Source organism: Gigantopelta aegis, chromosome 10, assembly GCF_016097555.1.
Source record: "Gigantopelta aegis isolate Gae_Host chromosome 10, Gae_host_genome, whole genome shotgun sequence".
Classification (NCBI taxonomy): Eukaryota; Metazoa; Mollusca; class Gastropoda; order Neomphalida; family Peltospiridae; genus Gigantopelta; species Gigantopelta aegis.
In genome coordinates, this window is record NC_054708.1 from 12,484,690 (window position 1) to 12,510,806 (window position 26,117).

Genomic DNA, 26,117 nt, shown 5'->3' on the forward strand with positions numbered 1-26,117 from the left:
CAACATTTAGAAGTGATATCGGTCGCCAGTTGCTAAGAAAACGTTTCGGTTTATCACCTATAGGTATACAAGTTATTATTCCCAGTTTCTGAGTAACAGATAATTCACCATCGATAAAAGTATAATTAAGGGATCTGAGAACAAAATAGCCTATGTCTTTCCAAAAACATTTGAAGAATTCTGCAGAAAAGCCGTCTGATCCTGGACTTTTATTATTTTTTGTGCGCTTCAATGCATTTGAGAATTCCTCATAGGTTAATAAACCTTCTACAGAATCAGTCTGTTCTTTACTTAATTTGTTTAAATCTTGATCTGAAAGTAAATAATTTAGATTGGCGTCACTTATACTTTCTTTAGGAGAATAAAGCTTTTGATAAAATTATTTTGTTTCGTTCATAATTTCTTTTTTATCTGTAATAATAGAACCATCGTTTTTTTCAATAACTGTTATGGATTTACTAATATAATTTCTATTTTCTAAGTTACAAAAGTAATTAGTAATGCGTTCACCCTCTTCAATCCATCTAGCTCTCGATCTGATGTATACATCTTCCATTGTTTTTTGACGCAAATGTTCTAAATCTTTTCGTTTTGAATTAATGTTTTCAAAGTCTAAATGATCGCTTTTTTCTAAGGATTCTATTTCTTCAATTAATTTTTCTTCCCGTTTACTATTTTCTTTTTTCAAATAAGATGAGTAGGAAATCGTCTTGCCTCGTATCTCCATAAGTAAAACTTCTAAAAATAATTGATCATTAATTTGAAAATCAATTTCCGTTAGGGGGATATTATCGATTACTTCCAGATTGTAGACTAGTACAGCATACTGTCTCTTAACACTAGCAATTATGTTTTTTATTATTGTTAAGTAAGATTTATTTTTTAAAAGTGGGTTATTAAATTTCCAATAGGTATTATGTTTTTATATTTTCAGTTAATTCAAACTTAAGACTTAGCAGAGAATGATCGGTTCTATATCCATAATGTATATTAGAGTTTATTACAGAAGAATATAGTGAATTTGATATTAAGAAAAAATCTAATCGGGCCTGTTTCAATGGTGTGTTCCTCCATGTATATTTACGAAGTTCGGGGTTATGGTCTCTCCAGATATCAACAAGATCTAGCTCACTAATCATCTCTAATACTGCTTCGCGTGCCTTTGGGTTATTAATATTTACGTAGTTGAGTGTATCTATGTGTGGGATTAAAACCAGATTCCAGTCACCCCCGAGTAGATAGTATGTATTATTAAGCAATTTTACTTGTTGTAAAATTTGCTTGTAAAAATCCTGACTATCTGTATTTGGACCATATAGGTTTACCAAAGTTAAACGTAGATTACAAATTGTTATATCTACAATGAGTAAATTTCCATTGTCATCTCTAAATAATGAATGTATTTTATATTCAAAATTATTATTTAACAATATTGCAACTCCGCGAGATTGGCTATTATTACAATTACAAATGCATTCAAACCACCACTCTGCACGAATAAACAGTTCTTTTTCTTTTGTAAAATGGGTGTCTTGAAGAAAGTAAACAGAGAACCGTTTTGACCGTAAATAATTAAAGACATCTTTTCTCCTTTTAACTCCCGCAAGTCCCCAGCAGTTCATTGAACAAATTGTAAACGATCTATCCATACTTAAGTATGCACACAGAATATAATAAAATACATAGCTTATATATGACAGTATACATCATTCTGCGTACATCACAATAAAGTTGATCATTCCAACACAAGTACGTCAAACACAAACGGATTATAAATACATGTACATGTACATACTTCAAAAGAACAAACTTCCTTAAAACGGCATTTACACAAAAACGTTCACTCTCAAACACACTACCTTGCTTATGCACACCACAACACATAAACCTGATATATAGAGGTGCGAGATTCTGACCCCAAGCCACCGGAGTTACATAATTATTTCTAGTACAGGTTCGATCAAGATCCAAACGTAACAGGGTAGTAGTAATAATATTAATAGTTGTAGTAGTAGTAGTTATAATAGTGGTGATGATTACGACAGAGGTAATGGTAATGATGATGTAAATGCGACCGAAGAACTTAATATTTGATTAATTACAACAACAGAAAGAAGCAATGAAACACGAAAATAGTTGTAGCATATATTGACTGTAGCCTAAACCCCCCATTCACAGTATCATAAATTTAAGTATGTTACCGATATTCAATCCCACATTAGGTCACTGTATTGTATACTCTGCGCTCATTTACAATGATTTAAATTGGGTCTCAAATACCAGATGTTCTCTTATTTCTTTCCATCAATATATGATCATATTTGTTATTAATATTAACTACTACTATGGAATAATAATTTAAAAAAAAAAAAAAAATAAAAAAATAATAATAATAATAATAAAAATATAATAATAAATAAATAAATTTTAAAAAAAGGGAACAGAGTTATGCTCATTTAATACTAGCCAAGAGAAATATAAATAAATAATATATAAATAATAAATAAATAAATATTCGACTAAAGAATGACTAAATAAATAAATTAATTAGTCAATCAAGGCACCAGTCAATCGATCAATCGATTATACCACAGTATTGAATATGAGCTAGCAGGAACACACTCCCGTCAGGACAAATTATGTTCTCTTTGTATAAAAAAAAAAAAACAAAAAACAAAAAACCGGGTAGTTATAAAAGCAAACAATAAAGCAAACAAACAAATACATAAGTAAATAAATAATCAAATAAATAAATGAAACAAGAAAAGGCAAAAAGAACATAGTATTGGAAGTGTTCCCGGTTCTCATATTATACCGTATTAATAAATAAGTAAATAGACCAATCAGTTATAGTTAACTAATTAATTATATAGATGTACTACACGGGATTATAAGAATATAATATATAATCTAAAGAAAAAAAGTTATTGCTGATTTTATTAATGTTAAATATTGTTATGTTTAAAAACACATATACACAAATGGGAATTCACTCTACCCAAATCGGAGCCATATCCTTTTCGATACGAAAAAAAAGAAGAAAAAAAAGAAAGGAAAAAAAAGAAGAAAAAAAAAGAAGCCACCTCACCTTCAATGTGACTAAAGGTTAAAACTAAAACTGAATAAATAGTAAGATTGAAATAGAAAAGGACCTGACACTTAAAGTGTTCCCAGTCATTATATGAGTTTTCACTCAGTTTTGATTTATATGATAAAAAATAATAGCTTAAATAATAAAAATAATAGTAATAGTAATAATAATAATAATAATAATAATAGTAATTTAATTTTAAAATCAGCGTACTAATAGGTAAAAAGTTTAATAAATAAATCAAATGGATAACTAAATAATAATTATTAATACAATAATAATAATGATAATGATAATGATAATGATAAAGATAAAGATAAAGATAAGATAACATAAGATAACATAACATAATATAACATAACATAACATAAAATAAACAAACAAACAAAATTAAATTAAATTAAGAGGAAGAAGAAGCAGCAGACCTAGTACAAATAAGTCTCTTATTTATACAGTTTTAGTCTTCAGTTTAGGAATCGTCATCAAAAGTAGTTTTTTCACGTAAAAACTCAAACGGATCCACCCTTTTTATTTCCCCACTTTGTTTCATCTTTAGAAAAAAAAGTGTGTCTCTTGTCCAAGCTGATTCCACATCCTTGTGTTGCTGCAGCTGTTTTAAATATTCATGATTTTTTGCCGTCAGGTCCTCACTAATACCCATACCAGTTCCTTTCAGTTTTCGTCGTTGGTACAACGCTTGATTCTTATGCAATCGAGATTTAAATTTCACGATAATCGGCCTTGCTTTATTCTTTGTGAATTTGCCCAAGCGAAGTGCAATGCTGATGTCGTGCTTACTTATCTTCACATCGATACCCGTCAGTATATCCACCACGACGTCCATAGTTTTCTCGGCTGTTTCTTGTTGGTTGAGATCACGTACACCGAACATACGCACCGAGTCTTTCCGTGAATGCTGTTCTAGGTCGTTCAAGCATCGCACAGCAAGCTCACTTTTATATACGGCTAGTCTTGCAGTTGATTCCGCCTGTTCGCATTTCACATTAGCCATATTCAGTTTCTTTTCTAAATTATCTTTTTCAATTTCAAGGGCCAGTACTCGAGAGTCTAACTTTTCAATTGCTTCTGTCATCGACTGGATTATTTCGTGTTTTGTTTCCTCTAACTGTCGTTTTAGATCATCTTTGGAAATACGTTTTTTGCTAATCATATCTAATTGTTCCATCACAGATTTCAAATCACAGTCAGGAGGAGCATTTGACGCAATCGCACTTTGTGAAAATAAAGCTTTCATTGTTTGTTGTTTTTCTGTTTCTTTACTTTGGTTTGCTTTTGATCGTTTTGGGTCAGGTTTTGCAACAGGTTTTTTAACTATATTTTCACCAGTTTTTAAAGCTGTTGTCGCTTGAAAGATTACGCTTGGTGTTTGATCGGTTGGACGACATATTTTCAAATGCAGATAATAATTTATGTAATAAACAAATGTAAACATCAAGCAGAAAGTTTTTTACACGTACAAATGTTAAAAGTAGTTTTACTGAAGAAATAGTAACATACCGATCAACATCATGACAGTTAGTGAGCACAGTTCACTGCAGAGTCGGTCAGCGACTTGGGGCTTGGGGCTAAGGCAACATGGCTGCTACATGATATAATGGCGTTTGTTTATATACAATTCTTTATTCAAACTTTGAGCAATAACTGCTCATCAGTTGTAATATACGGCACCTATATCACAGTGATATATTTACCACAGTTTTTAAAGGCGTAGATTACAAATTATATATTCTCGATGATACCTTCGAAACACCGGTCTAGTGCCAAATAATTAGGATCACAGTTAAAAATTTAGTTTAACGATACCAGTAGAGCACATTGATTAATTAATCATCGGCTGTTGGATGTCAAACATTTGGTAAATATGACTCGTATTCATCCGAGGAAACCCGCTACATTTTTTTCCAGTAGCAGCAAGGGATCTTCTCTATGCATTTTCCCACAGACAGGAAAGCACATATCACGGCCTTTGACCAGCTGTGGTGCACTGGTTGGAAAGAGAAAAACCCAGTCAAGTGAATGGAATGGCTTGTATCACATGATCAAACCACCTCAGGCGAGCGCTCAACCGATTGCGCTAAATCACGCCCAAACTAGGATAGGTGTCTACGTTTTATACTTTTAAAATATTTTGAACATCAAAAACAAATTAACTCTGAAATTAGCCTACGACTGATAACGGAACAGAAACAAACCGATTTTATCCGAAGGGTTACAAAAACCAAATAATTATTATGTTAGGGTTGGTAAATGATGATACCGGCCTCGGTGGTGTCGTGGTTAAGACATCCGACATAAGGCTGGTAGGTACAGGGTTCACAGCCCGGTACCGGCCTCGGTGGTGTCGTGGTTAAGCCATCCGACATAAGGCTGGTAGGTACTGGGTTCGCAGCCCGGTTACGGATCCCACCCAGAGCGAGTTTTAATGTGTAGGCGTAAGACCACTACACCACTACACTTTTCTCTCACTAACAACTAGCCAACTGTCCTGGACACACAGCCCAGATAGCTGAGGTATGTGTCCAGGACAACGTGCTTGAACCTTACTTGGAAATAAGCACGAAAATAAGCTACAATGAAATGAAATGATGAGAAAATAAGTTAAAATAAAATGACAATAATGCTAATTAAAAAGAATCATAATACCAGATATCTTGGATGATGTACGCAGAGTCGAAGTCCGTGGGTCTTATTTAATCTCCACAGACATGCGAATGCGAATATATACTCCGGCATATTTATCTCAAGAGTTCCTGTAACCACAGGAACTGCGCTGACTTAGGCTTGGATCGAGCGAGAATGTCAGAAGTCTTAATTAATTTGTTTGGTTTTATTCTTACAGAGATACTATGAGGGGACAGGGTGAATAACTTAAGAACTGAAGATGTATAACATTGAATCGTTCACTGAACTCATGGGCTCGCATTATACATTTGAAAGTGAGGGGAGGGCACTGCCATTGCGATTTGAAAGTGAGGGGAGGGCACTGCCATTGCGATTTGAAAGTACGGGGATCACTGTCAGGCTGGTGGTCTAGGGAAGGGAAATTTAACGGCCCAAAGGACCGCACCTACTAGGGGCAGGAGAAAATGTTGAATTTGAAGTGTTTAAATACAGCATTTCTGAGCACAATAACACGTAAAAGTGTGGACATGCCCCCACCCCACCTCCTCCTACTGGACTGAGTAGAATAACATTAAAAACATCAGCACGATACATTGTCAAATTCCAGTATATAATCCTTGAAATCTAAATACATAATGTATTTTCAGCGTTCAAGAATCCTTACCCGACTGAAATCAAGTTTTACTTTTAAATCCTCTTGTCTTCATTAGTAGATCGGACATGAGCTTATATTTAACCATTAAGCAGGGTTTTTGGGGGTGGGTTTTTTTTTCTAGTTTAGGAAAGAGTAAAAATACAAGAATGAAATATCCAAAATCCAAACACTATATTTTCCAATGAACATATAACATTTCTATGCATACATCTGAATGCCAAACCGGGCTCGGTGGCGTCGTGGTTAGGCCATCGGTCTACAGGCTGGTAGGTACTGGGTTCGGATCCCAGTCGAGGCATGGGATTTTTAATCCAGATTCCGACTCCAAACCCTGAGCGAGCTCCGCAAGGCTCAGTGGGTAGGTGTAAACCACTTGCACCGACCAGTGATCCATAACTGGTTCAACAAAGGCCATGGTTTGTGCTATCCTGCCTGTGGGAAGCGCAAATAAAAGATCTCTTGCTGCCTGTCGTAAAAGAGTAGCATATGTGGTGACAGCGGGTTTCCTCTAAATTACCAAACAGTTATATGCATATTTACGGTTTTCTGTTTTTTTCTCTCTATATAGTACATTATATAATACATAATTACACAATACATGTTGATGTAACGACAATATCAAGTTAACCGTCAATCGTTTTCAATATCCTCAGTATATGTTACAGTCAATATCTAAAATCAGGCAATTTGTAAAATGCTTGAAATTTTCAGGCAATTTATAAATTGCCTGATTCACTCAGAACCTGTATCCTAAAGGTGTATCCTAACCGGAAGTGAGCGACGCGAGCGATTATTTTAGAAATTATCGATTTCAACTGCCGTATCCTAACCGCACGCGTGCGACGCGACATATACATATGTCACGTTGCACGTGTGCAGTTAGAATCCCGCACGCGTGCGACGCGACATAAATGGTTAATGACTGTTGCCCTTCAAACGTACGAAGGCTGGAACAATACAAGAGCTAAGTTAATGACTGTTTTATTGTGTAATTTGTTACATCCCTCCCTTTAAAACGTACGAAGGCTGGAAAGATACAGGAGCTGGGTTAATGACTGTTTTATTGTGTAATTTCTTACATCCCTCCCTTTAAAACGTACGAAGGCTGGAAAGATACAGGAGCTGGGTTAATGACTGTTTTATTGTGTAATTTGTTACATCCCTCCCTTTAAAACGTACGAAGGCTGGAAAGATACAGGAGCTGGGTTAATGACTGTTTTATTGTGTACTTTCTTACATCCCTCCCCTTAAAACGTACGAAGTTTGGGAAGATACAGGAGCTGGGTTAAAGACTGTTTTATTGTGTAATTTTTTACATCCCTCCCCTTAAAACGTACAAAGGTTGGGGAGATAAAGGAACTGGGTTAATGACTGTTTTATTGTGTACTTTCTTACATCCCTCCCTTTAAAACGTACGAAGGTTGGGGAGATACAAGAACTGGGTTAATGACTGTTTTATTGTGTACTTTCTTACATCCCTCTCTTTAAAACGTACGAAGGTTGGGGAGATACAGGAGCTGGGTTAATGACTGTTTTATTGTGTACTTTCTTACATCCCTCCCCTTAAAACGTACGAAGTTGGGGAGATACAGGAGCTGGGTTAATGACTGTTTTATTGTGTACTTTCTTACATCCCTCCCCTTAAAACGTACGAAGGTTGGGGAGATACAAGAACTGGGTTAATGACTGTTTTATTGTGTACTTTCTTACATCCCTCCCTTTAAAACGTACGAAGGTTGGGGAGATACAGGAGCTGGGTTAATGACTGTTTTATTGTGTACTTTCTTACATCCCTCCCCTTAAAACGTACGAAGTTGGGGAGATACAGGAGCTGGGTTAATGACTGTTTTATTGTGTACTTTCTTACATCCCTCCCCTTAAAACGTACGAAGGTTGGGGAGATACAGGAGCTGGGTTAATGACTGTTTTATTGTGTACTTTCTTACATCCCTCCCTTTAAAACGTACGAAGTTGGGGAGATACAGGAGCTGGGTTAATGACTGTTTTATTGTGTACTTTCTTACATCCCTCACCTTAAAACGTACGAAGTTGGGGAGATACAGGAGCTGGGTTAATGACTGTTTTATTGTGTACTTTCTTACATCCCTCCCCTTAAAACGTACGAAGGTTGGGGAGATACAGGAGCTGGGTTAATGACTGTTTTATTGTGTACTTTCTTACATCCCTCACCTTAAAACGTACGAAGTTGGGGAGATACAGGAGCTGGGTTAATGACTGTTTTATTGTGTACTTTCTTACATCCCTCCCTTTAAAACGTACGAAGTTGGGGAGATACAGGAGCTGGGTTAATGACTGTTTTATTGTGTACTTTCTTACATCCCTCACCTTAAAACGTACGAAGTTGGGGAGATACAGGAGCTGGGTTAATGACTGTTTTATTGTGTACTTTCTTACATCCCTCCCTTTAAAACGTACGAAGTTGGGGAGATACAGGAGCTGGGTTAATGACTGTTTTATTGTGTACTTTCTTACATCCCTCACCTTAAAACGTACGAAGTTGGGGAGATACAGGAGCTGGGTTAATGACTGTTTTATTGTGTACTTTCTTACATCCCTCCCCTTAAAACGTACGAAGGTTGGGGAGATACAGGAGCTGGGTTAATGACTGTTTTATTGTGTACTTTCTTACATCCCTCACCTTAAAACGTACGAAGTTGGGGAGATACAGGAGCTGGGTTAATGACTGTTTTATTGTGTACTTTCTTACATCCCTCCCTTTAAAACGTACGAAGTTGGGGAGATACAGGAGCTGGGTTAATGACTGTTTTATTGTGTACTTTCTTACATCCCTCACCTTAAAACGTACGAAGTTGGGGAGATACAGGAGCTGGGTTAATGACTGTTTTATTGTGTACTTTCTTACATCCCTCCCTTTAAAACGTACGAAGTTGGGGAGATACAGGAGCTGGGTTAATGACTGTTTTATTGTGTACTTTCTTACATCCCTCACCTTAAAACGTACGAAGTTGGGGAGATACAGGAGCTGGGTTAATGACTGTTTTATTGTGTACTTTCTTACATCCCTCCCTTTAAAACGTACGAAGTTGGGGAGATACAGGAGCTGGGTTAATGACTGTTTTATTGTGTACTTTCTTACATCCCTCTCTTTAAAACGTACGAAGGTTGGGGAGATACAGGAGCTGGGTTAATGACTGTTTTATTGTGTACTTTCTTACATCCCTCCCCTTAAAACGTACGAAGTTGGGGAGATACATTATCTGTGGCGCCGTACACGTGCGGCTAGGATACGGCGAGTGCAGTCAATGATTTCTAAAATAATCGCTCGAGTCCGGTTAGGATACAGCTTTACGCCACACTGTCAAAACTAGATGATGCCTAATTAATTTCCAGGTGTATAATGTAGTAAAACTCTGGGGCGGGTAGTAGCCCAGTGGTAAAGTGCTCACTTGATCCGCTGTCGGTTTGTGAGAGATCCGCGTTGTGGGCCCATTGGGGTATTTCTCGTTCCAGCCAGTGAACCAAAGGCTGTGGTATGTTCTATCCTGTCTGTGGGAGGGTGCATATAAAAGACTCCTTGCTAGTAATGGAAAATATAGCGGGTTTCCTCTCTAAGACTATATGTCAAAATTACCAAATGTTTGACATCCAACAGCCCATGATTAATAAATCAATGTGTTCTAGTGGTGACGTTAAACAAAACAAACTTTTAAAACTCTATTTAAGCGAACCAAGTTATGAAGTAGTACAAATTAATTTGTTTTGTAAGTTGACCTCAGTTCTTTTTATGTGGTCAAATTTACGACCCGAGAATGTCCGTGTATACTGTATCGTTGGTGCACTAGTTAACCCTAGGAGCTGGACGTATCCAAGTAAAGCGCTCGGTCTAGGGTCGATCCCCGTCGTTGGGACCATTGGGCTATTTCTCGTTCGAAACAAAAAAAGTTAAAGTCTCTTTTGTTTAACGACACCAGTAGCGTCGTTCGAAACAACGCACCACGACTGGTATATCACAACCCGTGGTATTTGCTATCCTGTCTGTGTGATGATGCATATAAAAGATCCCTTGCTACTTTAAGTTCTTTTGGTCAATCCAAGATCGATTTCAAGCTAGGGTGACCCTGCATGTGCCGTTTCTCGACATTGAACGGAATGGCAACATCATTATCCTATTAGAATGGCAAATAAGCACACATTTTCTTAAACATTTAGAAATAATTTCCAAAAGAATCTGTGATATTTTGAAGTCTAAATCGTTCGTGTGATAAACTGTATTGATAGACCGGTGCTCTGATGCTGTCTGTGGTATAGTTTAATCATTTTGGTTTACGTTCAAGCTCGATGATGTGGTCATAACATTTCGTTGTTTTTGAAGAAGCATGTGTTATTGTCGTTTTAGTTTAGTGTTTCATGGATGTGACTTTTCGCAGATCATTCATTCATTAATATTAATTCGTTAATTTATTCGTTAAGTAATTAATTAATTCAATAAAAGGTGCACCGCTAAGCTCGCTGGATAAGAACATCCACACCCATCAAGCCCGTCAACAGGCCTGTAGGACGGTCTTTGGAGTCGATGGGGAAAGAGTTTCTCGTGGAGGGGGCACAGTCTTTAGTGGGGGTTATAAGCCATATTTTTATCTTTATTTATAGCGTAGGACAAAAACCTAACCTTGTCGTCAAAGGGGGGTGCACAGCCCCCCCCCCCCCCCCCCCCGACCGGCCTCCCAGGTTCCTACTTGCCTGGTCAAAGAAACTTAGGCAAACGTTTGTTAACCAGTACTAATGTTTATGCACCACCCGTACTCAATACATCCTATACGGTACCACTAATCAAGAAATCTTCAAGTCGCCATATTGTGTAAACAGATTTGATATATCAAACCATAATTTCACTGCTTATAAACAACCCACTTTTCATGCATATTTATGGCCGAATTGACAAAGTCTGTTTATGTCTTACACGTATGTAACTACATACATTTACAATACTTAAACACCTGTCTTACACGTATGTAACTACATACATTTACAATACTTAAACACCTGCGTTTAAAAAAAACCCACAAATAACCAGGCTTCGTAAATTCGGCCCTTATATTATGTGTGTATCCATATGATGGTATGCGTTCTGAATTTAAGTCAATACGATTTTTTCTTATGACGTCAAAATCAAATGTTTATTAGCCCTGAACTAAAATCCCAGATATGTCTTCACTGTTCCAATACGTCCTTTGAGGAATGACGTCACGGACCAAACTTCTTTTTCCTTTTCTGCAGACGATCCCTGTGGCAATGTCTTTCTTGGTGTTTTCACCATCTTGGTTATTTGTTTTTTGGCTAACATTTGAACAAGCCAGTCCAAGGGTTCGTAAAGACCGTCGCCATTCAACGCGGAACATCCAAATATAGCAGTGGCTAAAAAAGAAGCAATATATTATCACATGTTAAAAGGTTAAATATAGCAGTGGCTAAAAAAGAAGCAATATATTATCACGTTAAAAAGTTAAATTCAGAAAGAACGTTGTCTGAATAAATCATGGTTTTAATACTGTTGAAGCATGTACGTGAGAATATTCACAATTAAAAAAGTTAATAAAAGGTAGGCCTACTTTCACTAGCGTCAACCTGTATTTTTATGTACATCAATCCCTAATTCACTACATTTGACGTATCTTTGTGAGTAAATTAGGTATGTTGATCAATCGAGCATAAAGACTAAAAAGTAAAAGTAAAGTTTGTTTTATTTAACGACGCCACTAGAGCACATTGATTATTTATGGTCATTCTGACACTGTTTCAGAGGAAACCCGCTGTCGCCACATTGGCTACTCTTTTACGACAGGCAGCAAGGGATCTTTTATTTGCGCTTCCCACAGGCAGGATAGCACAAAACATGGCCTTTGTTGAACCAGTTATGGATCACTGGTCGGTGCAAGTGGTTTACACCTACCCATTAAGCCTTGCGAAGCACTCACTCAGGGTTTGGAGTCGGTATCTGGATTAAAAATCCCATGCCTCGACTGGGATCCGAACCCAGTACCTACCAGCCTGTAAACCGATGGCCTGCCACGACGCCACCGAGGCCGGTAGCATAAAGACTAATTCCAGTGTATAATTTATTTCCAATCTTAGGTCCTAGAACTCCGCCGTACACACAGCTCTGTTATCTGAAATAGCGATTAATTGGTACACTAAGCAGGTGCGTGTGCAAGGGAGGGGGAGGGGGGCTTCGGATCCAAACTCTCTGCTCAAGCAAATTGTCAAGTTTTATCAATATATTTTCCGGGGGAGCATGACTCGACCCCCGTTTAAACTTCGTTCGCCACAGTCTAGAGCCCAAAGGTCGTTTCTGAGTTTGCGACCTTTCAATTGTAACACATTTCCAAATAATAAACTCTTTTAAACGTTGTTTAGAAAAATCATTGTCTGTCTATCTAATGGGATTTTTTTTTTTTCGGGGGGGGGGGGGGGGGGGGAGGTTGTACCGGTACTAATGTTTGTAGTGGTTCAAATTTCATTTACTTCCTAATATAAATGTTGGGGGGTTTTTTGTTCATAGGTACGAAATTATTTGGAGGTAAATTAAAGTTTGGGCTACTACATTAGGATACCAAGAAACATATTGTATATATACCAGATACCGGTATTTTATTCATTTCATTTCATTTCAACTTATTTTCGTGCTTACATCCAATTAAGGTTCAAGCACGCTGTCCTGGGCACACATCGGACTACAGGCTGGTAGGTACAGGGTTCGCAGCCAGGTACCGGCTCCATCCCAAAACAAGTTCTTAAGGGCTCAATGGGTAGGTGTAAGTCACTACACCCTCTTCTCTCTCACTAACCACTAACCAACTAACAACTAACCCACTTCCCTGGACAGTCAGCTCAGATAGCTGAGTTATGTGCCCAGGACAGCGTGCTTGAACCTTAATTGAATATAAGCACGAAAATAAGTTGAAATGAAGTGTGGCTGTTCTCGTACGTGGTACTCGTATCGTGTGGCATCGTCTTTAGGATAAACTTTTCGAAACTCCGATCCTGATAGACACCGATATTTTAATCTGGAACAGTTGTTTAATAGATAGATACAAGTATGCATGGATGTAGTTTCATTTCAACAGTAATGGATCACCCCGTGCAGCGTGATACGCTTGTTTCCTAACTTGTTAAAATGGATTCGGTTATTTCCGTGAACCCTTGATTACATAAGAGGAAGCGATGTTCAAACTTGGAAAGTCATAGAAAGGATACTTGTAAATATGGTTATAGGTATACTTAAAGACGCATGTACTACCACGTGTGTTTGTGTTGTGTTGTCTTCTATTTTGTTATGCCATGTTGTTTCCGTTTCTGTTGTTTTGTTGGTTGGTTGTTGTTTTTCAGGGTGGTTTCCACGGCATATGACATCAATCCTGATGGGAGTCGATGATTAATATGGAATAGCCATTAAAAATAACAGATACTTGAAGTCATAATATTATATTGAAACTAAAGAATTACCACGTACCGTGATTTTTGGCTAATTTGTTCAAACGGATGGATTCGGCTATTTCCGTGACTGTCATGGCGCCGGGAAGATCTTGCTTGTTACAGACGACCACGATAACAGCATCGTTGAGTTCGTCCTCAGAAAATAGGATTTCTATCTCAGATGCAACGTCATCGAGTCTCTCGCGGTCATTGCTGTCCACCACAAAGATCACTGCCTGCGTGTTCTGGTAATAGTGTCGCCAAAGAGGACGCTTAAAAACATAATACAACGAGATACATGTATAGTCCGTCCCATCCTCATACAATTTTTTTTTTAATAATTTGATATAAGAAGAAAAGTACAAGTGTTTTGGAAATAACAAAACAAATCCAATTTTTGTGTTCAATTTAAAAAACAATCGGCTCAGAAATACATAACGTGTAGTAAATTCCACAGTATAAAAAAAGTAAAGTTTGTTTTATTTAACGACGCCACTAGAGCACATTGATTTTTTTTATCTTATCATTGGCTATTGGACGTCAAACATATGGTCATTCTGACACTGGTTTTTAGAGGAAACTCGCTGTCGCCACATAGGTTACTCTTTTACGACAGGCAGCAAGGGATCTTTTATTTGCGCTTCCCACAGGCAGGATAGCACAAACCATGGCCTTTGTTGAACCAGTTATGGATCACTGGTCGGTGCAAGTGGTTTACACCTACCCATTGAGCCTTACGGAGCACTCACTCGGGATTTGGAGTTGGTATCTGGATTAAAAATCACATGCCTCGACTGGGATCCGAACCCAGTACCTACCAGCCTGTAGACCGATGGCCTAACCACGACGCCACCGAGGCTGGTCTGTGAGAAGGACTATAGATATGTAAAACTACACATTATACATGATATAATATACATGATATAGGCGTTCGGTAACTGGGGCAAGGGTAGAGGACTGTTGGGAGGGAGGGGACTGGAGGGGACAGATATTAAATCTGAGGTGATATTCATTCAAATCCATATTCAATTGGGGGGGGGGGGCATAACCTGGCCCCTCCAGGTTGAAAGTTGGGCGACAGTGCATTCTAACCACCACCCCCATCCCCTGCGCTTTTAAAATAATAAGTACATGGCCGTAGGAACCGAATTAAACGAATCTGGGTAACAGCTGTTTTTCATATTAGCATTACTATCAAACTAATTTTGCGGGTAGAATGATGAAAATACATGGTAAAAAGTTTTTTTTTTTAAGGGCACAGGTTAGCGCATTTTACTCGAATTCTCTATCGTTTTTGGGTACCGGCCTCCAGCACTAGGGGGCAGGCAACTGCCCCCAACCCCACCCCCACCCCCATTCCCTGTCTCGTACGCTTATGGCTGTCGTAGAGAATACATATGCAACAATATTTACGACAGCTTGTATACAAGACCCAGAGTACACCACTACTTACATATTTATATTTTAAAAATATGATGTTTGATGGTAGGAACCTCTAGTTTAATAAATGAAAGCCAAGTTTGTTGTTCTGCTTTGCTTATTGTGGTATTAAAACCTCTATTATAATAAATGAAAGGCCAAGGTTTTTTTTTTTTTATCGTGTTATTAAAACCTCTATTACAACAAATAAAACCTGTTATAATGAACAAAAGACCATGTTTTTTGTTTTGTAATCTATTTTTGTGAAGTTTATTTTTCGTGAAGGAGGGGTATTTGCAAATATTGTACACACTAATAATCACAGGTTTTATGTAACACAAAAAACCACATGTACGGTCGCACAAACAAATCAAGGTAGAAATGTAAAGCAATGGTGTTGTCGAGTGCAAATACATTGCAATAAAAATACCACAGATGCATAGATGCAAAGGTAATAATGTGCAGTGTAAACGGAACTCAAGTGCAGAGCTGGCTTTGAAGTGCAGTTACCACAGTGACTATAGTGCAAGTGAAGAGAATGTTAATATACACTGACGTCCAAAAGAACCTGTACCAATACTGCTGCATATTTAAAACATATATTTTAATGAGTGGTGTTTTGGCGTGTTTGGAACAAACTTTCACTCCATAAAAGCAGAAATATATTTAACAAGTATTTTAATTCCAATATCCAAATTATAAAGGAAATTAAATCAACTTTTCTTGGTATAGTTTCTTTTGGACGTCAGTATACTTGGTTGGTAAGTTCGCGACGTGTGTAAGTACAGACACACACGGGTTAACAAATGCTAATCTCACTATTTTGTCACGACCGCCTACGTCCCATGCAGTGAAGTTGACGTTTTTGTACTGCACCGTCTCAACGTTAAACCCTGAAAATAAATGCATGTAAACATGTTAACATGGTTCCTAGTCATTGAACGAAGTAAGGCATTTACTTTGACTCGATGGATGCATGTATGCGTGTGTGTGTGTATGTGCGTGTGTGCATAATGTGTTTGTGTATGTGCGTGCGTGCGTACATGTGTGTCTACATATCAGTAGGTATATTTTTAAAAAAACGAAACGTCCTACTTATTGAAGATGAATAGTGGTAAAAGTTTGCAAATGTTCTTGGACGGGAGGTAGGGGGTTGGTCCCACAACCCTGCTAACCTCTGCAGACGCGCCTGCGATCATAATTGTTTGTTTTGTGCAGTGGATATTAAGTAGCTTTTCGACGATGTATCACTTTCCTCTTCAGCACCAATGGCTGGGGTTGTTAGAAACTGAACCCGTGGTGGTCGTGCCTGAAACTTAAATGTGTATGGGTGCATGGGATCAAAGATTACTTTGATCATGACCATGGCCATGACCCGCTATATCAAAAATTATTATTATTATTATTATTATCATTATTATTTTATTTTATTTTTTGTGTGTGTCATGCACCGTGTTAATATTGAAATGTGTTTTGCTGCATACCTTTGCCACTATTAAACTTTAGATAGGGGAAGCTGGATTGTTTGTTGTTGTTTGTTTGTTTTCGTTGTTGTTGTTGTTTGTTTGTTTTTTGCTGTGTGTGTTTTGTTTTGTTTGTTTGTTTGTTGTTGGGGTTTTTTTTTGGGGGGGTTGGGTTTTTTTGTTTGTTTTGGGATTTTTTGAAAAAAATTTGGGGGGGGGTTCGGGGGGGGGGAGTGGTTTACGAATCGTCGATATGTTGTAGTTAATGCTGAAACAACATGTTTTGGGGGTCAGTCACAACTAGCAACATTTTCAGAAGCGGATAACTATACATTGTAATAGTCTATCTGCCACGTTCCTCCTCTCTCGCGATATAATTTTTTTTTACCAAAAATAGAATTTGATTTGTTTCACGACACCACTAGAGCACACCAATTAATTAATCATCGGCTACTGGATGTCGAACATTTGGTATTTTTGACATTTATTCTTAGAGGAAACCCGCTATATTTTCCATTAGCTGCAAGGGATCTTATACATGCACTTTTTTCACAAACTGGACAGCACATACCACGGTTTTTTTATGTACAAGTTGTGAACGAACCCTTATATTAATTGTACATTTTCTCAATATTTGCTACACGCCGATCGCTATTTTTATTAATCGTTCTGTATATTATCCCCAAGCCTATAAAAATTATTTTATAGAGAGTACTAAAGCACAAAAATAATTATATAAACAGTACTAAACCACAAAAATAAAGATATGAACAGTATAAGAAGAAGACATTTTTTATTTAACGACGCACTCATCATATTTTATTTACGGTTATATGGCGTCAGACATATGGTTAAGGACCACACAGATTTTGAGAGGAAACCCGCTGTCGCCACTACATGGGCTACTCTTCCGATTAATAGCAAGGGATCTTTTATTTGCGCTTCCCACAGGAAGGATAGCACAAACCATGGCCTTTGTTGAACCAGTTATGGATCACTGGTCGGTGCAAGTGGTTTACACCTACCCATTGAGCCTTGCGGAGCATGAACAGTACAAAAACACAACTTACCTATTGTGGGAATAGTGGTGACAACTTCTCCAAGTTTTAGTTGGTACAGTATTGTTGTCTTACCAGCAGCATCAAGGCCTGACAAAAAAGAAGTAATAATGCTAATAATAATATCACACACACACACACACACACACACACACACACACACGTACACACACACAGACACACACACAGACACACACGCACACACACACAGACACACAAACATACACACACACACACACACAAACATACACACACAAACATACACACAACACACACACACACACAAACATACACACACACACACACACACAAACATACACACACAGACACACAACACACGCACGCACACACACACACACACACACACACACACACACACACACACACCTGGAAATTAATTAAGCACACAATTTATACTGTCGCTCAATTATAATGGGTGGTAGCCAGGCAATATTAATACTGTAAAAACCATGTCGCTTCCCACGCTCCATACTGTCGTTTCGTTGTCCTTGCCAGTCAAGAAACCGCACAAATAGCACGTGCATAAAACTACCCTCACACGTGGGAAAACCAGGTTTTTGTTCAATTAAGTTTTATGCTTGTTTTCGGAAAATAACTTTCCTTTTGTGCTTAATAAGCGTCTAATGGTTCGTCGAAAACTGTCCATTGCCACTAGGTGGCAGATTGCTGGAATGAATAATGCGGAATTGTCATGCAGGGAAATTGGGCGTCAGTTGTGTCGGAATCATACTGTAATTAGTCGACTCGTACGAAAACACCAACAAACCAATGACGTCAAGGACAGGAACCGTCCAGTCCTGGTGCTTATAAAACGTTTAGAGTCTAAACTCGAGCATAGGCACTTGATGACAGGATTATTTAAATATTCTCAATATATCACAATATACCACTCAAAAGAACCCTCTAAGGCACGCACTAGCCTATATACAAATTAATTAAACTTTTTAAATCTCTAAACTGGTTTATGAAGTTGCATTAAAATGTCAAATGTAGATATTATACAAAGTAATTTAAAAACTTACATTTTCAAAGTCGGATATATAATAATATGGGAATGGTTTATTATCCTGTCATCATGTACCTATGAACTCGAGACTCTAATAGAGTCTGAAACAGTAACGTCATGGCAACGCTATACAAATTGCATGCGTGTGACGTCATTTGAGATTGAGTCTGGACTCTAAAGGTTTTATAAGCACGGGCCCAGGACAACCTCGTAAAACATCTCCAAGAGAAGACAGGGCGTTGTTAAGACTTGTTCGACGTTTCCCTTTTTACAGCAGCAATATCTTGAGAGATAACTGGATTCCCAACAGGGCCATGTCAACGAGGACCGTAAGGAATCGACTGAAGACCGCTTGGTACCGAGCCAGGAGGCCTATCAAACGTCCCCTTCTGACACCAGCACACAAAGCAGCACGTTCAGCATGGTGTCAGGTACGTCACAGATGGAATCTTGCATCCTGGAGAAAGATGTATTGGTCCGATGAATGTCGCTTTCTTCTGCACATGACTGATGGAAGAACATGTGTCTGGAGGCAACCAAATACCGTCTATGCCGCCAACAACATCCAGGAAACCATTCAATTTGGCGGCGGTTCGGTGATGGCATGGGGATGCGTTTCGCATGATTGCAAGTTGGATCTGGTCACTGTTGAAGGCAATCTTAATGGGCCAAGATATCAGAGGGACATCCTGAAAACCGTTGTCGTCCCTCCCTTTGACGACCATGCTTTGGTCACGAGACCAGTGTTTATGGATGACAATGCTAGAACCCATCGAACGCGTACAGTCATGGATTTCCTACAGCGAAATGCAATCACTACCATTCCTTGGCCGGCACGAAGCCCGACCTCAATCCGACTGAGAACTTGTGGGACATTCTGGGTCGAAGAGTAAGTCAGAGAGATCCTCCAGTCTAACATTTAGCAGAATTGTCAGCAGCATTGCAACAGGAATGGCGGGCGATCCCACAACGTCAGATTCAACGTCTGGTCCAGGGCATGAGAAGACGTATTGAAGCGGTCATCCGTGTTGGTGGGGGTTACACCAGATAATAAAGTTTTGAAGATTTTCTAAAACTCTGCACCTTGTTCGAGCATGACAGCCACAAAACACTTCTGGAAATCATTTCAAACTAGCGTCAGTCCCATAGTTAATTTACCTACATTTTCACCCACACTGACACATTTCATTTCCCTTGTAACATTACACATTAAATTAAGATAAAATTATGTCTTAACTTTCGTGTGATCATGTGACATGCTACATCTAAAAAAAAAGAAAGCAAGTTACATGGAATGGTTCAATTAAATAGTCACAGTACAACGTATATACAACTTACAATGTACATGTCAATTGTATATATTTCCTGTTCCGCTCCTGCAAGTCTGAACTTTTAATACCAAATCACTGGTGTGGGAAACGTGGGGTGGGGGGTGGGGGGGGGGGCGGGAAGTGGGGCATGTTCCCCCACCACCACACTTTTCAGATATTTTGCTTTATAGGCTATTAGTGTGAAAGTGTGTAAATATAAAAGTGCCCCCCCCCCCCCTTTTGGCACCTTACCACGCCATTGCAAATAGTTAAAATATGGCATTAAATATTCATTAAATATAAATGAAATATTGTTCTCCAAGCACTATGATGTGTCAGTTATTGAGCTTACCTCCTCTAAATTCACTGTTAGAGGTGACTGTACGGTAGCAGTCCGCTTAACTTGCCTTAAGTTAAAGAAAAATCGTTATCATACGGTTATGTATCAATATTTTTCTTACCGTGCATTAGAATTCTAATGTCTTTTTTTCTGAATAATGTCGAAAGGCTAAATGTTGTCCCCATGTTGATACATGAACAAGACGCGTAATGAATTTCTCTACATCAATGTTTTTATTTTCCGGGTTTTATTTACAATGGGCAACGCAATCTCGAACAGTTATCACAAAACACGTTGGCCCGGAAGTAAACAAACATCCGAAGACTTTCGACTATCTCCGGGACCCGTATTCGGCTTTTCTCCGTTCGTGAGAAGGCCGGTGTAATGTGGTATTTGACCCCTGTTGAATACTGCTCAGGAGTCACTTTTTTACGGATCAGTTTATATTCTGCTAATGAACCGATTTATCTCTTACTATTAACAATTAGCCACAAAATCACTGTCTTGAACACACATCCCAGATAGCTGACGTGTTTGCCCAGGACAGCGTGCTTGAACGTAATTGGAATTAAGCACGAAAGTAAATTGAAATGATAGAATCCTAAAACTACCTCAGTCGCTTAATGGTGCATAGTCAACCCAATTCGTTTAAACAGATTATCTGGAAAATTGTTGAGCCAAGCTTAGCAACTTGGGATATATAAAGCAGAACAGCCTATTCAAATGCACTAAATATTGTGTATATTGCTATAGAAACAAAAAAGGCCACCAATGACTATTTACAATTGTCCACTAAAAGCATCATGGATTTCATTGGCAAATATATTTGTAAGGGTGTTTTTCCTCGTTTTGGGGCATATGAACTTATTCACGCCATTTACAATTTCATAGTTTGAATTATGGTTGTCTTTACAAGATAACAATTAATAATTTGTTGTTTTTTACTTGTTGTTGGGTTTTTGTTTGTTTTTTGGTTTTGTTTTGGGGTGTGTGGGGTTTTTTTTTTTTTGGGGGGGAGGGGGGTGTCTTTTGGTTTTGGGGGTGTGTGTGTGTGTGTGTGTGTGTGTGTGTGTGTGGAGGGTTGCTTTTGTTTAGATTTTTGTCAAAAATGGTAAATTATACTTGCTGGTAGGACTTTCCAGTCCCGTTCCACGAAGCGATCTTAGCTCTAAGATCACCCAAGTGCATACCTACCTTATGCACTTTAGGTGATCTTAGCTCTAAGATCGCTTCGTGGAATGGGGGCCGTGGCAGATCCATAGTTATTGTGTCTCTCATTTTGCCTTAAATACTAGGCTGTCAAAACTGTTATTAACGCAATTAAATGATTAAACATTGCCATCAGTATTTGTTAAATAGACTCATCTTAGAGATAACATTAATTGTCATGTTTCAGACTGAACGAGATACAGTGACTCATCTTAGAGATGACATTAATTGTTGTCATGTTTCAGACTGAACGAGATACAGTGACTCATCTTAGAGATAACATTAATTGTTGTCATGTTTCACACTGAACGAGATACAGTGACGGAAGAAAAAAGATGGGGGTAGGGGCGTGTACTTTATTATGTTCTCTGTGCATTTATAATTTTCAAACTGTGAAGATCATTTTGTTTAAAAGTACTAAGTTGGAATAAAAGTGTGTACACATCATGAGTGTGAAAGGAAATCATATTTACTAAACCAAATTGCCAGCCATCTTTGATTTAGGTAATTATCGCATAAACAAGATTATTTGGAAAACTACTAAACCAAACTTAGTGAAATATGGGGAAAAGGAAAAGTTATGGGAGCTCACCGGAGTGCACTAAAGATTTGAAGGGGGTGGGGGTGTCCCTTTAAAACAAACCGATTGCTACCGACCAATAACAATCAAATACTTCAAGAACAAACGTAAGTTTGTAAATTATAGTTATATAATAAACAGAAAATATTATGGCGTTGTTGTTTGGGTTTGGTTTTTTGTTTGTTCTGTTGGGGTTTTTGTTTGTTTGTTTTGTGTGGGTACGTGCAAAACAAATACGATTAATATCTCATCCCATGAGGTCTTCAATGTCATATCATACTCGCTGCACAAACGCGACTCGTGAAATATAATTGCAAACGTCACCCGACGATATATCAATCATATTTGACAAACCACATGAAATACCCTCTATATGAAACACACGCATGCCATTAACGTTGGTACCATTGAGTGATATTGGGGTGACGAGTGCTAGACAAGGTTGGACTAATGACTGATTATGTATGAATAAAATGTAGAAACCAAATACGTCTATGAAAGTTTATTGTAATTGTAAAGAATACACATACATTATTCGTTTAGTGTACACCAATTGTAATTTAAAAAAATTGTATACATGAACACAAATGCAGCCATTGTATTTCGCAGTTACAACATATCCAATGTTTTTTGTGTTTCATAGAAAACCAGAACATAAAATATCCATTTACAAAACCTTGAACATAGTGATCAGAAAAAGAGAATATGATATAAAATATAATCAACGAAAAAATAACTACCGAGAAATGCATCAACTAGAGTTAATATAATGATAGGGTATACATGTTCAAACGAATTCGATACAAAACTGTTTGCGATTTTCAGTTAAATTAATGTAAATACTTTTGAAAATATATGATTATACTATATCAAAAAAGTACCGTAGCTATTTTACCTTAAGCTAGGGTGATTAAAACACCACACAATTATTTTGAAAAGTAAACAGAACCAGATATACACAGTTATGGTAATTCTTTTGAATATTCTGTATTTAATATATATATATATATATATATATATATATATATATATATATATATATATAGATAGATAGATAGATAGATATATATATATATATATATATATATATATATATATATATATATATTACTGTAAAACATACTTTAGTTTATACTTACTCAGTAATAATAATACCAAAAAAGAAAATTAAAATCTGTGCCAGTGGACGCTCACAACTCGATGCTCAAATTCGAACCTCAACTCAACTTACTTCAAATATACAATTGCTAAATTGATTGGATAAGGTGTTGTTTCGATTTATTTGCTACAACAAATCGCAGTTAATGCATTTTGATAAATCAATCTGTGGAAATTCAGTTTTGAATTGACCTAACTAGTTGGTAATTTAAAAACATATTATAAAACACGTCCTCTTGGATTTGTATCAGGTACTTGAAAACAACCGCATTATGTATTTACCTTGTTTAAACGTTTACATTTATATACATTTAAAACTGAAATTAAAACCAATGTCCATCAGCATATGGTATATACACCATTATTATTGGATTTCACACCCTAACCAACCCTTATTTAAAAAAAAGTAAATGCCATAACAGCAATGTACATTAGAAAATGAAAAAAAACAAAATGCGTCGCTTTTGCGTGAATAGTCTAGCCTACGTGTATAAACACTTACGGAAGAATTTATATGGAACGTACAAATACCACGTTAAAACACAATACTTTTTACCAACAGGGCCCCGTTTTACTAAGCGATCTTAGCGCTAACATCTCCTTAAATGAATTTAGCTACCGTATGTACTTAAGATGATCTTAGCGCTAAGATCACCGGAATTGAATTTAGCTACCGTATGTACTTAAAGTAATCTTAGCGCTAAGATCGCTTCGTAAAACAAGGCCCAGGACCAGTTCGACTCAACATCTAGCTAACCAACATCAATTTGACGCAATATACACACGGGGTATTGTAAAACACTTATAAAATATTGCTCCTATAAAAGAATGTGTATATAAATATATCACCAAAACCGGTATACAGGCTGAACACATACCGAGACTAGTCCATTGGCTGAATTACAAGAATGTAGTGTTCTTCTTAAAGCTGCCATCTCCAGTATATTGCAGAAGACAACTTCAATACTATATATATTTTTTCCTTACATGGGAACTCGGCAATCACATTCCCCAATAGTGCCCCGCACGAAATTTATTTCACATTCAGTCCATTTGAACCTGACCTAGACTGTAAATGAGAAGTAAACAAAATCGAAGAATAGCGCGTCATAGGAAAACAAAAATGTATGATAGATCCGAAGTGCTTAAGTTAAATTTACCGCATAAACGTACTCGTGGTATGCACTTGTTTATTTGCTGTCATCAAAACATCGAAAGCGTCCAAATAACCAAGCATACCACAAGTATGTTTGTACAATACCTGACATGAACCGTATAAGTGACGTTGCATGACGCCATAAGGAAGTTTGGCTCGATGAGAGGTTAAAATGTGTGCGCCTATAGATTTATCGCACACTTTTGCCAATGGAAAAACAACCAAAGCGTGATACAAATAGTAAATATAAACTAGAGACAGCAGCTTTAGCGACTATATCGTAATGTTCGTATACTAGTGCAAAAGGACCCCCACCTCCCACTCCAGAAAACCTTCCCCTGAAAGTTGCGCTATTTCCTTGCTTATGTAACTGTACATTATGTGCGTGCACCTACATGTACGACTAAACTGTAACAATTAATTGTTCTGCTTTCTTAAAATTAACAAAAATGAAGAAGAAAGAATATTTTTTTGTTTTAGAAACTGTCAATTCAGTATTATAGAGTAACATTTGGTAGCAGAACATATTGTACTCTGGCACGTGTGCGGGGGGGGGGGGGGGGGGGGGGGTTCGGGGTGCAGCCACCCCTCCCCCTCCCCCCCATCTCCATCACCCGCTTTTTTTCAATATATTTGCTGAGTGAGCCTGACACGACTCGCCCACACCCCGTAAACTTTGCTTGCCTAAACCCTAAATATTCCTGCACACGTCTGTTAATTTGAATGATTTATAAAATAAAATAAAAAACATCTTAAAATTATTTACACAACACTCAAGACCACAAACGAAGTAAGTCACTGACGTCACAATGTTGATGATGGAGGGATGAAAACTTTACGGCAAGGGTAGAAAAACAATAAGACCACATCTCGTATCATACAGCCATTAATATTCACATCAACTGAGGTATGTGGAAGTAGTGTTAAAGGAAATATCCATAGACATACATGTCCATGCATATACTAGTAAATCAAAACCTTTTGCATTTTTAATGTGCTATATATTATTCAGGGGTGTAACGTGATCTGGACCTGAGGGGTGTAGGGAGGTGTTCGAATATGAACCAAGTGGACCCTTTTTCTATTTTGTTTTTGCACCACCAGAAACTCCCTATGTATAAACCGGTATGTTTTAGTTCTGAAAGCGGACCATTTGCTTCAGCGGGGTGGGTCGTCTGACCCCCCCCCCCCCCAGCCCCGCCCCCTGCCTACGTCCCTGTTATTTAATCCGAAAAGATGACAGAAAATATGGCAACATAAAGACGCAAATTTACGACTAAACCACAATTTTTATTACTATCATAGTATAATAAATAGTTAGAAGTACACATATTTCATTTTCTTTGTCCTTACAATGCTCCATCTTCTATAATGATGTAATTTTCTGTGAGAAATAGATGCCAAACACACGTAAACGTATGACCGGTAAAACTGCTAGTCGCAGACGTAAACTTACGATGGTTTGTGAAATTGACTTCAGGTCCGTAGGAACGGGGGGAGGGGGGCTGCCTGCGTATGCCTGTGCCCCCCATGCGAGGACAAAATGGTACGTT

At 37.7% G+C, this 26,117-nt stretch overlaps 1 protein-coding gene across 2 annotated transcripts; it reads right to left on the reverse strand.

Annotated features, from left to right (window-relative positions):
- Positions 1 to 11,225: 11,225 nt before the first annotated feature.
- Positions 11,226 to 20,771, reverse strand: LOC121384321 (ADP-ribosylation factor 2-like). Of its 2 annotated transcripts, none has more exons than XM_041514660.1 (5): positions 20,583 to 20,771; positions 17,797 to 17,874; positions 16,083 to 16,156; positions 13,882 to 14,116; positions 11,226 to 11,786 (listed from the first exon to the last, which is right to left on the reverse strand). In XM_041514660.1, the coding sequence occupies exons 1-5, from the start codon at positions 20,644 to 20,646 to the stop codon at positions 11,563 to 11,565; spliced, it is 675 nt and encodes a 224-aa protein (XP_041370594.1). In that variant the 5' UTR covers positions 20,647 to 20,771; the 3' UTR covers positions 11,226 to 11,562. The 2 variants fall into 2 exon arrangements, with proteins under 2 accessions (XP_041370594.1, XP_041370593.1); XM_041514659.1 differs by lacking the exon at positions 20,583 to 20,771 and adding an exon at positions 18,245 to 18,290.
- Positions 20,772 to 26,117: the final 5,346 nt, after the last annotated feature.